General features: G+C 40.0%; 1 protein-coding gene across 3 annotated transcripts; it reads left to right on the top strand.

Annotated features, from left to right (window-relative positions):
- Positions 1 to 232: 232 nt before the first annotated feature.
- Positions 233 to 12,102, top strand: LOC5513260 (protein gustavus). Of its 3 annotated transcripts, none has more exons than XM_032382764.2 (3): positions 233 to 657; positions 7,792 to 8,625; positions 11,028 to 12,102. In XM_032382764.2, the coding sequence occupies exons 2-3, from the start codon at positions 7,908 to 7,910 to the stop codon at positions 11,168 to 11,170; spliced, it is 861 nt and encodes a 286-aa protein (XP_032238655.1). In that variant the 5' UTR covers positions 233 to 657; positions 7,792 to 7,907; the 3' UTR covers positions 11,171 to 12,102. The 3 variants fall into 3 exon arrangements, with proteins under 3 accessions (XP_032238655.1, XP_032238654.1, XP_001633549.1); XM_032382763.2 differs by lacking the exon at positions 233 to 657 and adding an exon at positions 2,638 to 2,821; XM_001633499.3 differs by lacking the exon at positions 233 to 657 and adding an exon at positions 6,924 to 7,610.
- The last annotated feature ends 414 nt before the right edge of the window (positions 12,103 to 12,516 follow it).

Genomic DNA, 12,516 nt, shown 5'->3' with positions numbered 1-12,516 from the left:
AGTCTGCCAGAATAAAAAGCGCAAATGTAGAGTTATTTAATCTTTTAGTCAATTACTTATATGGGGGGGGGGGGGGGGGGAGCCTTATTACATTTTCTTTCTGCGCCGTCGTTGCGTGACGATGACGTCATATAGGTGCGTACTGCTTCGCCTACGCAGATTGTAGTTTCGCAGTAAAGTAGCAATAATTATTAGTCGGGTCCAGCTAGCCGGAAGGTAACTCTACAAATCACGGATAAACTTGCATATCTGCACGACATTATTGGCGTTTTAAGCCAAAAAAAACTCTCGAACTCTCGCACCATGATGTAGCCGTGAATCATTGTTTAACTTATTGTTGAAATGTAAAGGTTGACCGCCGATGCTGCGTTCACAACACGCCGGGTTTTCCCTAAGTGTACGTGATTCGATTCCGATAAAAAAAACACGGGTCAAGACCCCAGCTCTTCAAACGGTCACGACAAACTCCAGTATATAAACAGAAACTCGTCCAAGCGCCAAACCAAAGCGAGCGAACTTTCAAAGGCAAAGGCGACGAATCAAAGATCCTTTTAAATTGGAGGGAATTTCACCAAACTTGAAAAATATTTGAGAATTGAAGTTTTCGTGAGAGGTGGAAAACAATTAACTTTTGGTTGGACCAAGGAGCTAGACACGGTATGTTATTTTGATCGGTTGTGTTGTGATGTTTATGTTGCTTGCTTGTGGAGACATGCTTTTTGGTGACAGATTTGATGTTAATGCCAAGGCGGTAGAAATATAGATAAAAGCCTGTTATTTGCGAGTGTATTCAATTGTACGTGTTCGCAACAGCATCACATAAATAATGCATCAAACAGCAAAATTTAGATTATAATTTCAAGTTCAAATTGATAATTTTTATCACACGAAACTAATACAGTAGTTAAACGGTGTTCAAATTTTTCCGGCCTTTAGAAAATATATCACGTAAAACAATCGAATATGGACATCACGCGTGCAAGCATTAACCGTGAATAATACAGCCTTTTTTCCAATTAAAGAACGAATACTTAAAAGGCCCTTAAATGGATTTTCGCCATTAAATGAATTTTTGCCTTTAAATACTACAATAATAAGTGCGCAATAATAAGCCTCAATTGAAAATTAGACGTTCTTATAAACAAAGAGTGTATCTGACTGCTGTTTGAGACGACAACAACAATCAAATAACAACATTTATAAGCACGGATAAGTTCACATAAAGCTAGTGTAAGAAAGGGATTAAGACTGCTGCTAATCACTTGCCAACAAACGCAAGACGAGGCCACTGCACTGAGTTACTCCCTCAGGACTATCACTATCTCTAAGTATTTTTATCATTGATATTTCTTATTTGATTGCATTTGCCATTTTACACCCCTCTCTCACCCCTAGAGGAAACCCTTTTTTACCAGTGACGCAACAGACAATTTGGGTAAGCATTGAATTTCTATGCGGAGGAGAAACATTCATTATGGTGTACAAGGGGTTTTCAGAATGGCGGGTTATGTCTAGACAAAACTAATGGAGATAGATAAAGTTGATTTGTTCTTGCTCTCATATTAACCAAAAAACAAACCGTCAGAAGAAATTCAGAACATAGAAATAATGAGCCACCGACTCGTGACTTTCACATGCTCTTCAGGACGGTAAGCTCGAGTTTAACGTCATTACGCACCCTTCAAGGTGTACTTGCGCATCGAAAGTATGCTATTGTCCACGAAAAAAAAAATATCTCCAGTAGGGGAAAACTGTGGAGAGTGCGGTTTGACGTTCCTTAGGTTTGCAGGGACAAAACTTTCAAGATAAAATAGAGATACCGGAATTTTGGCGTGTAAAGAGAGGAAGTGGGAGATAAAACTGTAGTAAATTGGTTTGAGGTGTTAACAAGTACTTAAACACTTCCCCGTCCAGTGTTTCGCCGCCACTGCTCGTACGCGGAACGTTTGTGCAAAATACAAAAGACATTTGACACCGACAGCTAAATAACAAATGAATATTATATGTCCAAAGGAATGACACGCCGAAGCTATTTACTAAAGCGCCGTTTGAGCGCTTAACTCATCAAGTGGTGTAAAAAATTAACATTGACCCTGGATGACGTCATATCAGAAGAGCGGCAAAATCACTTCCGGTGGTTATATCACCGGCAGTGCGTCGTCACATTTTGGACAGCATTGCTCACTGGGTTTTCCTGAGTACAAGCCGCCTGCCAAATATTTGATTCGCTTTTGATTTCTTTGAAGTCACGATAAGACTCATTGGAAATATTTCGGGTCAGGTTATTCAGTGAACAAGACAGTTCAATATAGTGTTCTAATGGAAAGCAATAAAGCATCAAAACACTGTTTTAATAATAATTTGTCCTGATTAAATTATCTTATCAAAACAAAGAAATGAGAAAAATAAATTATAACCAAGAGAGCTCTATTGTTATAACACGTATTCGGAAATATCGGACTCGCATGTTAAAGAATATTTCTAAAAACACTAAAAATAAAGCTGTCATAAGCTGTCATGTGGGAGACAATTCGTTCCATGAAATTGACGGAGGGTGCTCTATTACCTTATTTGGACATGGAGGCATTCGACACTTCTTGGGGTGGCTTGGCCCCAGTTGATGGGGGATTTTCCAAATATATCACACGCTATTCTGATCAGTTTTATTAGTTTCATGCGCTGATTCAGCACACTTTAGGGGGATTGTGGTTTGAAGTGACTCAGTATAAAGGTGCATGCGGGGGCTTGAATGGATGGCACCACTGTAAAAACGTCAGATAGCGGAAGAGCGGGTGAGCAATCATGCTAGATTTCGGCCAAGGTAACGTGCGCTTTTGCCAATCTGAACTTAGCAGAAAATAATCATGTCGTTGATTATTTTGATTATCCCAAGATTGTCATCATTATGTCCGTTTCTGATCCCTTGGTACCATCAGAGTCTCTATCTTCGCTTGTTTTTTCGCTAATATGACGGTAATAAACAAGCGAAGATAGAGACTGATTTCCAGAGTACTGTTTCTGTTAAGGCTGATTTAGACAGCACAAGGTTTAGTCATCGTATGCGACCTGCCTACGATATGTCTCGGCCCTGAATTATACACTACGACTTTCCTAGCCGAACGACGTAGCGGAGTCGTAGGCTGATTCGTTACACTCTACGACTCGAGTTGTAGAGTCGCTACCGAATCTTCCAATCTAGTAGCCCGCCAACAATTCAGGGCTACCAACTGCCACTACTGGATTGTCATGAAAGTCTAGTGTAAAAATGAAAAAGGTCAACAAGACATCTCTTTGTAAACGGCATCGGCTGGATGAAAAAATAACTAAAATAAGAGTAAGAGTGGCCCTTTAAAAAGGGTTCGGGAAGGGGATGAAAAGGGTTCGGAAAGGAGATGAAAAATGTTCGCGTTCGTCTAGCGAGCTTTCATTTTTATGTGACCTGCTGGCCGAATTTCAAAGACTCCTCCGTAACCTGTTTTCTGTAAAGCCAAATTGGACAGATTTAATTTGATCATTATCTAAAAGAATCCAAACACTTGGTTCAACCAGCAGAATATCTAATGAAGTCTCCTTTAACCTGTTCCACGGCTATTGTTACCTACTCGAACACAAGGGAGCCGGTACTGGTAGGGCTCGGGCACCCGCGCGGGTTACCTGTGGTGTAGTCGGGTCGAAACAATCCACGCCCTGCAAAAAGTTGCTTTATTTGCACTGTTTATTACCTGCGGGATCAAATTCTAGCTGAGGCTGAAACAAAATAACCGTGAGAACAAGATTTTAAGTCAACCACAGCTTTAGGGCAAAATCACATGGTCACCTGTTGGGAAAATTCTATGGTTTATATAAACAGAACATAAAAGCTCAAAACAAGAACTTTGATAACTAGAAATGGTTTATTGCATCCAAAAGGTTCCCTTCGTGGGATCTATGTATGATAAGTCAATTATGTAGACGGCCCCTTGCCGAGAGTTTGATGAACAATTACGATAACAGGACATATGTGGAGGGAAGGGGGGGGGGGGGGGGTCGGTAAGGCTTGTCATCTCAAAGCAGTAAAATTTCCAACGAACGTCCAATCCAAAACTACATTTTTCTCCGCATATTTCACCACGGCCATACTTATTTATTTACGACACCACATCAAGGCGACTTTAATCTCGAACCTGACAAAGCATAACCTAGTGACGTCATAGCGGTGCAACACATTATCTTTTGACGCTATCAGACTTCCTCTTTAGACAGAGTTTCACCGATATCAGTGTTAATAGTATTGTAGTCAGAAAAAGTAAGCTTATCACCAACAATAACCGCCAGATATCGGCGAAGTCGGGCTAAAAGTCACGCGTCCTCCCGCGCACCTTTTTGTCTCGGTCTACTAGTAACGCCGCCGTGGGGGGAGCTTGTAGCACACAGAGTAACGGACAATGATACAAGTACTAGCTTCACGTGGTCTTCGCCGTTAGACTAGGCACGTCTGTGCCGCCATGGGGCATCTTTAAGTACGCGTTGTATACACTTCTGGTGGCCTGATAGAAACTATGATTTTTGGCCTTTTTGGCCAGGTGTAAAGCCGTTACGGTTGATAAAGCCATGCCTCTATTACATAAGCAACCAGATAATACAACACAAAATTTCAAATGCTAAAATTATGAGCGATTTTTTTTAATTACGTGATATTAACATAAAAAAGGATAACCAAGAAATACCCAACCGTGCACTACCTCCTGAACACCTCAGGGCTTCTGGACTTTAGCGATGAAAAGCTATATTTGGCTCGCGCGTGGTCGAGTTGGAAGCGGGGCATCCCTACCCCGGGGCACCCACCAAGAATAGACCTAGACACACCACAACGATAAGGGGCAATTCACGAGGAATTCGCGGATATAAAAAACACTCAGATTACGGATTAATGACCATTTGTCTATAACTGCTACCTCTATGCCTGCTTAATACGGCGGAAAATAAGAAAGGAAATACTAGGATTTCTTGGACAGAATATCGCCTCCCCCATTATTGCACTTCAGCTCCTATCAAGTATATAAGTATAATATATATATCTTGCTTCGTGAAAGTAGGAGTGATTGTAGGGATCAATCAAAGCGTGTAATTGATAATTCGCGTAAAAACAAACTTCGTGTAAAAGTCTTTTACTTCTAGTTATTAAAAGTTAACTGCCTCCCTTATAGAAGCCGGAAGTGTAGCATATACTATGGAAGGGAGGATGACATTTCCGATTAATTTCAATAAATCAACGGCAGCATTGAAAGAAAGGGTTGACTGAAACTATACAGCTTGAAGGAAACAGGAATGAAAACAGGAAAAGGAGTGCAAAGGATGAACAATAGAAGTAACTGCGTCCTTATAAGGGGAAGGATGGCTTATTGAACTAGTGTAGGACGGTTATCGAATTTCATGGGTTTGGCTTTTGAGGCTTTTTGCTCTCTAAAGACCAAAGTGTGAACTTTCAAATCAAGTGTCATGTAAGGATAAATATGCCTTTTCAACATTTTTGTTTCCAGGGCCTTTGATGCTCAATTCTCTTAAAACGCTTTAATCATTCTCCTTATATTTAAACTTAAAAGTTAATTGCTATATGTATATTTCCTTTCCTAGCTGTAACGTTATCTATTCAAGACTCTTCATTTGCCTCTATCAAGTCAATATTGGCAAAAATGCTTTCGTGCAACGGGATCATTCACGTTAGCATGTGAAATGCCATCATTCTTCAACGGGCCAGCAAAGCCTTTAGCGCTCACGCTATAAACAAGACACTTTAGCGGGGAACAGATAAGCTTTCGTAACAACAGCCCGAAAAAAGTCACAGCAGCGCACCCGAACGCACGTCCCACGATACTATCACGCTATCGCCTTTCGACCGACTCAAATAAAGAACCGATAAACAGCCTGAAATAGCCCAGTGATAAACGCTTCTAAAGACAACTTTTGAAGTATCGCGGCTTTTAAATAAAATATACATATTATGCGCGAGTGTGCTCGAATTAAGGAGATTTTGTCCTTAATGTACGCGTAGTAGGCACATTAAAACCACGGACCGAAACGTGTATTAAAATACCAATAAACACCTCGATTGTGACGTCATTGTCACGCAAGTCGCCTAGCAACTCCGAGCTACCTGAAACTACGACGGATTTCCGGCACCTTCGGAAGCAATCGGGAAGCGTTCGCGTACGATCGGACTGAGCGGGTTGTTCTTTATCAGAGTGAAGCTTGTGTAATCGGCGCTATTTTGAGATAGCATTCAGACTACAAATAAGTTCATGGTCTTACTAAGATTAAGCGGATTAGATCCTTTATTTTGTATTTTTACATCGTAAATAATGCCTTTATTCTAAAGCAAACAGAATAAAAATGGCTTTTATTTGCAACAGCAGGCGTACTTTTTCTAGGCAACTAATGGGTAAAGATCTTGTGAGAAAAAGAATGCGTGACTTGGCAGTTATTCTGGTTGAATTGGCGGACTATTCGTGATATCTCAGCGGCAGGCGTGTAAAAATAGCTATCGGTTTAGTCTCGGAGCTTGACGCTGAACAAAACTCTGCCCCCGAGTGATCCACGCACACCACGATTAGCACGCCATTATCGCCTGGACGAGATCTGAGCCCTTAGCGGGTTTCAGCAGCGGGGATATTTACTGCTGAGGGACAAATTGATGAAGTGAAACCTGAAAAATGCCCAGTGATAAGAATGATGGTTGGCGCACATGGCTAGGTACTCAACACTATACTCTGATCTAAGGGTTTGTTGCGTGCGCTCCAGTGAACCGTAACCAACATCGGTGCATGTATTCTCATCACCTCACCACAAAAAATGTCAAAGTAAGATAACAAAAATAAGAGAAAAAAAAAACTAGTGCTGGAAATATTAGCGAAAAAGTTGTTCAAAGTCGTCCTACTTCCGCTGAAGCTATGAACAAAGGGGTGATAGTGGGGTGAAGCAAAGCGCTGTGTTTTCATGGTGATTGCACGCTAAGAACATACGGTTACTAGCTGAGCTACTCAGCACCACGCTAGGATGCGCGAGTCACCTGTTGTACTAGGAGTCAATCTGAGAAGCCTGAAGGCCAGATCCACACAACCACATAAACTAACCATTAAATATTGATCGACATTACACTGAGCTTTACTGATAATAGGTGAAAAGAATTCGCGCTTTCACCAGTCAGTGCATAAGCTTGCAAAAAAGTCAGAAAATTCACAAGTTTTCGGTTTGAGGATGTAGGAGCGCGATTCGCGACCCGCGCCAGGAGGCTACGGCGGGCCCCAGAACGCCATTTACGCAGCGGACCGCTCGCGATTTCGTGCGCAAATTTCGTCCAAAGTAATCCCGCTACTCGCACCGGAAATGACCCGTAGCGCGTGTGTCACACGTTGTTGATTTTCAGACGTGTTACTTTCATGGTCGAGTAATCACGCATGCGCAGAAGGTTCTATTCACTAACACGCACACGATATAAATAAAAAGGAAATTTTTCCGATGACAACAAAGACCATTCAAACAGGCACATACAAGAGTCGAAGCGGTGGTCGTAAAAGCACAAACGACCCTCGCTCATCACCAGGAGAACAAAGATCCTTTAGAGAATATCTCTAGTAAGTACACGGAAGGAGAACAGAGAATTGGATTTTCTAAACACATTTCGATCTTCAAATGTTTGGCGGGTTGAAGGGAACGTCCGTGTGATCACACAGACCTTTTATTACGATAGTTTTCTCAGCTGAACCAGGGAGCGTGATCTAACGTGTAATTTACTGACTCACTATCTTGCCACAGGTACAACATTGTCTTCGAGACGGCAGAATATTACAAGTTGTGGTAGATCGATCCACAAGGACGGACTCAAGTTGGATTCACAAACTATTTTTTCACTACATCCCCATCTCTCGACCATGGGATCAAGGATCTCGGCAGTGAAACGTAGCGATCACAACGACAATAGACAAGGAGTTTATAAATCCTTGAACTTTATAAGAGAGGAGGATGATAGAGCAAGAGATTTAGCGAGGCCGGAGAAACTTGACATAGTGTTAGACCGACCAGCGCTACCGGAAGAGAGACAAGCAGAATTCGCGTGGAATCCGGCCGATCGTTCAGTCAATGTGTTCGTCAAAGACGATGATCCGTTCACATTTCACAGACACCCTGTGGCCCAAAGTACGGACTCAATACGAGCTAAAGTCGGCTTTAATCGTGGGTTCCATGTGTGGGAGATTCACTGGTCTACCAGGCAGCGTGGTACACATGCTGTTGTCGGAGTGGCAACTGCCAAAGCTCCGCTACACTGTACCGGCTATCACTCGCTTGTCGGGAACACTGAGGATGGATGGGGCTGGGACATAGTAAGGAATAAACTCTATCACGACGAGAAAGGGAACTCGACCGTCAAATATCCAGCGCATAATGCCGACATAGAACACAATTTCGTGGTCCCTGATAGATTTCGTGTTATTCTCGACATGGATGAAGGAACATTAGCGTTTGAGACTTTAGAAGGGAAATATCTCGGTGTTGCGTTTAGAGGACTAAAAGGACAGACAGTTTACCCTGTGGTATCAGCTGTTTGGGGGCACTGCGAGATCGCCATGCGGTACATCGGCGGCCTTGATCGTGAGTATTCTATATTTTTACCGATGTGCCAAATAGTTTTCTAATCTCACAACAATTCTGGCCCAAATCTCAAGGGAAATGTCGCATTATATGATAAACGAACGAGCTAGTTCTCTCACCGGCTTTGCTTTTGTTTACAAATTGCCCTTTCAACTTCTACTAGCCTTAAAAAAGAACCGAGATCTTTCAACCAACAAACATAGATTAGCGTCTTATTCAGAATTGAATGGGAACCGAGAGTTCGTTATTTCGCACTCAATAAGGTTTTTTTAATAATTCTAACCGCGAATTCGCGCGCCAAAGTGATTTTGATTTCCTTGAGGAGGGTGCCACGTTTTTGCTTTACAACGATTTACATCGAAATAATGCCAATTTCAAACTACACATATTTGGTTTAGATGTTTTATTTTATTTCCCTAGTGAATTTGCACATTCTTATAAGATCATCGTTGAGTGGTGACGGCTATTTTCGGTGGACGGGTACCAAAAATGAGTATGACATCACACCAGCTCATGAAATGACCCAAGCATTCAACCCGCCACGAGATAGCCTTGTATTTGTGATTCCCGAAATCAAAACTAACACATTTCTTTGACATGAGAGACTTATCGTAACTAGAAACCAAAAGGCCGGTTGAAAATATGCTGAGCTGGGTCCTTTGTCTACAAAGTCTTTCATCTTTCTTTCGTATCCATTGTTCCTAGACTTTTCAATAGTATGAATTATTCACATATAGCGAGTCTTATAAAATCACTTTCCTTTGAGACCCTATTCACAAAATCAAGTATTTCGAAACTTAAATGTCTTTATGGGAAGCGAATTTTGTATTGTGACAAATATTACTTTTTGCAACGCAAGTTAGCGTTATTTTTGTTCAGTCCGCGTACTCAATTCAACTGGTAGAACAATGGTATGGCTAACAGACTCTTTGTGAATGGCGTTACGTTGGCTCGTGCCACAAACCACCTGTTGCTTGCAAGAGCGCTTTCTGCTACGCACAACGCACTAGAAAGCGAACCCCAAACACTTACAGATAAAAACCACATGCTTGGAAAAGCGAAACAAAATTCCTCGTTTTCTCATAACTTATAAAAAGAAAAAAAATGGAATTTAAGAAATGGCGTGGAGAACAGAGGGTTTTAATATTTTAATTTCTAAAAGAAAGTCGAATGAATATTTTCACAGTGTGTGATCTTATAATCCAGAGACCTCAAAAGGAAATTAAACAGACAGACGGCCATATTATCCTATCAACAGTAGCTATACAATCATTTAGATTAGTAAAGTTTAGTCGCCCACGCTTTTGAGAGTTTTAACAAAAGCTCAATTAACAAATAAAAAGTCTTTGAGAATGGAGGTCAGAGCACAATGGTTGTTGTGCTGGTTTTTGTTACGTGGACGTCTCCAAACCGAATATACTCTGTTCAGTATAGGATACCAAAAGTTCACGAAAAGAATTTCAAGACCTTAGCAAATAAAAAGTACAAAGAAACGCTAAACAAACAGCAGTGCTCCAAGTAGTAAAGAGTTTCTTAGAAAGAATCTGGAAAGAACATACTGGGAATGGCGTGCTGACAAAAGATTTTATTGTTCGTGTAATTATATGCTACTTGAGAAACTCAACAAACAGTTTTAGTTTGTAAACTTTTAGAATTCGATGCATCAGAAACTTCCATTTCATTGTCCCTTGAACAAACATTTTGCGATTAATTGGGAAGCTTTCCACATTAGATTAAGTTTGTGGGAGTTTGGCTGAGACACAGTAAAGAAACGAGAAAGCAGATCTGTCCCAAAGCTCAACAGTGTTCTCTGTCAGCATGATATATTAATAGCTCAATAAGGCTTTTTAACTGCAGCTGATGAGGTTGCTAGGCGCTTTCCTTAACTTGCAAACAAAAGCCCAATTGTACAACAAAGGCAAAACACAAGCCTGGCATAGTTGCACCTTATTTTGATCTATTGTTGAACAAATTGTTATATGAATCTTTCATAGGATCAAAGAATAGTCAAGACAAATCTCTTATCATATCACGAAAGCTTCTAGTGTTTGTAGTTTATTTTTCTTATGTTTTTAGGATTTTTTTGTGTTTTGTAGTTTTTAGGAGTTTTTTTGGGGGGTTTTGTAGGTTTTGAGAACTATATAAAAACAGCTGTCAGTAAAGGACAATATATAGTCTTCTGATAGAGTTTGACAAAACACTTCCTCTTGAATGCATAAAACATAACAACAATGAAGACATTACTACTAAAGAGAATTGGGCCAGATAGCAGAAAAAAAACTCCTTAATATTCTACATACAAACTCACAAAATGAAGTAAAATCATATAAGAAACATTTCATTAAACACATGCCTATACATGCCTAACTAAGAATTAACGAAATATTCCCTTTTTTTCACAGCTGAACCACAACCTTTACAAGATCTTTGCAGACGTGCAATCAGAAAGTCTATAGGAAAAGAAAACTTATCCAAAGCAAACATAAATACACTTCCTTTGCCAGTACCTATGAAGAAATATCTACTCTACCAGCAAGGCTGGTGATTTCTAGAAATGATAGCAAGGGAATGATGGAAATGGCGTCAACATGCTGATATTCAGCCTGACGTTCTCAAAATGAGCTCTGTGGTAAAGTTCCAAAAGCCAATCGCCAAGAAGCTCAAAACTCACCACATCGCAAGCATCTTGCCATCGTCACAGGGGCACAGGTCTTGAGATACAGGCAGACAGTCTTATGCATCGAACATTGGTCATCCAAGTGGCCTAGAACAGGAAATAATCCCACAAATTGATTTTCCTAGTTGGGTTTTCCATATTTTATTCTTGATTAATGGATTTATATGTCTACAGAAATTGATCAGGTGAACAAATTTATTTCTTAGAGCTTTTATTTGTATGATTCATAAATGCAACTTTCTGGCTCAGAAAAGACGTCTCTCCTGAGAATACTCTTGAAATTTTAGCAGTGTTTCAAATTGCAATGTTTATATATAGTGCATTTATTTGTGGATACACATTCCAGAAAACTGACAAAGTCAGAAAGCAAACATTTAGAAAAATGACAATTATTTTCCCTTTTATTAATATTATTAAGTTATTTAGTTTATTTGGACGATAATAGCAAAATTTCTTTAGAATGCCTCAAGTTACATTCAAATTGTACATACATTGCCAGCCTCTGTAAAGACTGATTGATTCATCCATTCATAAATTATACCAGGACACTATTATTATCCAGCAACAATGCAAAATGAGTTTTTAATCCAATCAAATGCCTTACCTCATTACCTGTCCATTTTTGCTAAAGTTTCTGAGTTTCAATGATAATTTGGCATGCTACGTAATTTATAAATGAGCAAGGTTATTTATTTATGAGGCAAAGAAAGCCAGTATACGTATTATTTAATGATATTATATATTGAATTGAAGTTCCTGTTAAAAGACGATGCTGTTCTTGAAATAAAATAATTTGCATATGTTTAATTTCTTCATCTATCTCATGGCAAATATATAATGTCTATGTAGGAGCACAAAATATATTCTTACTCTCCATACCAACAAATATGCCATTGAAATTAAAATAAGGTGGAAATCTCTATTTCTATTATCCAAAAAACTATTATTTTATTGGATAATGTGCATTCTCAATGAGAGGACCAGGGTCATTTTGTGAATTAATTTTTAGGTTAGGCTGAGCTAAGGTACCATCTCTGACACAACTGAAACTTTGAGGAGTATGTCACTTTCACTGTTTGATTCTTGCAAGCTGATTGGCTAACTGTTATACACACTTTTTAGATAATTGTGACGGATAAAAGCTTATAAATTGGCTATTGACTTCGATTGGGAGCCCCCCCCCCCCCCCCCCTGCTGTTGAAACAGGACACTAT

This window comes from Nematostella vectensis, chromosome 3 (assembly GCF_932526225.1).
Source record: "Nematostella vectensis chromosome 3, jaNemVect1.1, whole genome shotgun sequence".
Lineage (NCBI taxonomy): Eukaryota > Metazoa > Cnidaria > Anthozoa > Actiniaria > Edwardsiidae > Nematostella > Nematostella vectensis.
Note: the sequence above shows the minus strand (reverse complement) of the source record. Positions and strands in the feature narration are given on the sequence as shown.

Coding starts and splice junctions, on each gene's coding strand:
- LOC5513260 (XM_032382763.2), top strand. Junction 8,626..11,027: donor GTACATCGGCGGCCTTGATC/GTGAGTATTCTA, acceptor TTTTTTTCACAG/CTGAACCACAACCTTTACAA.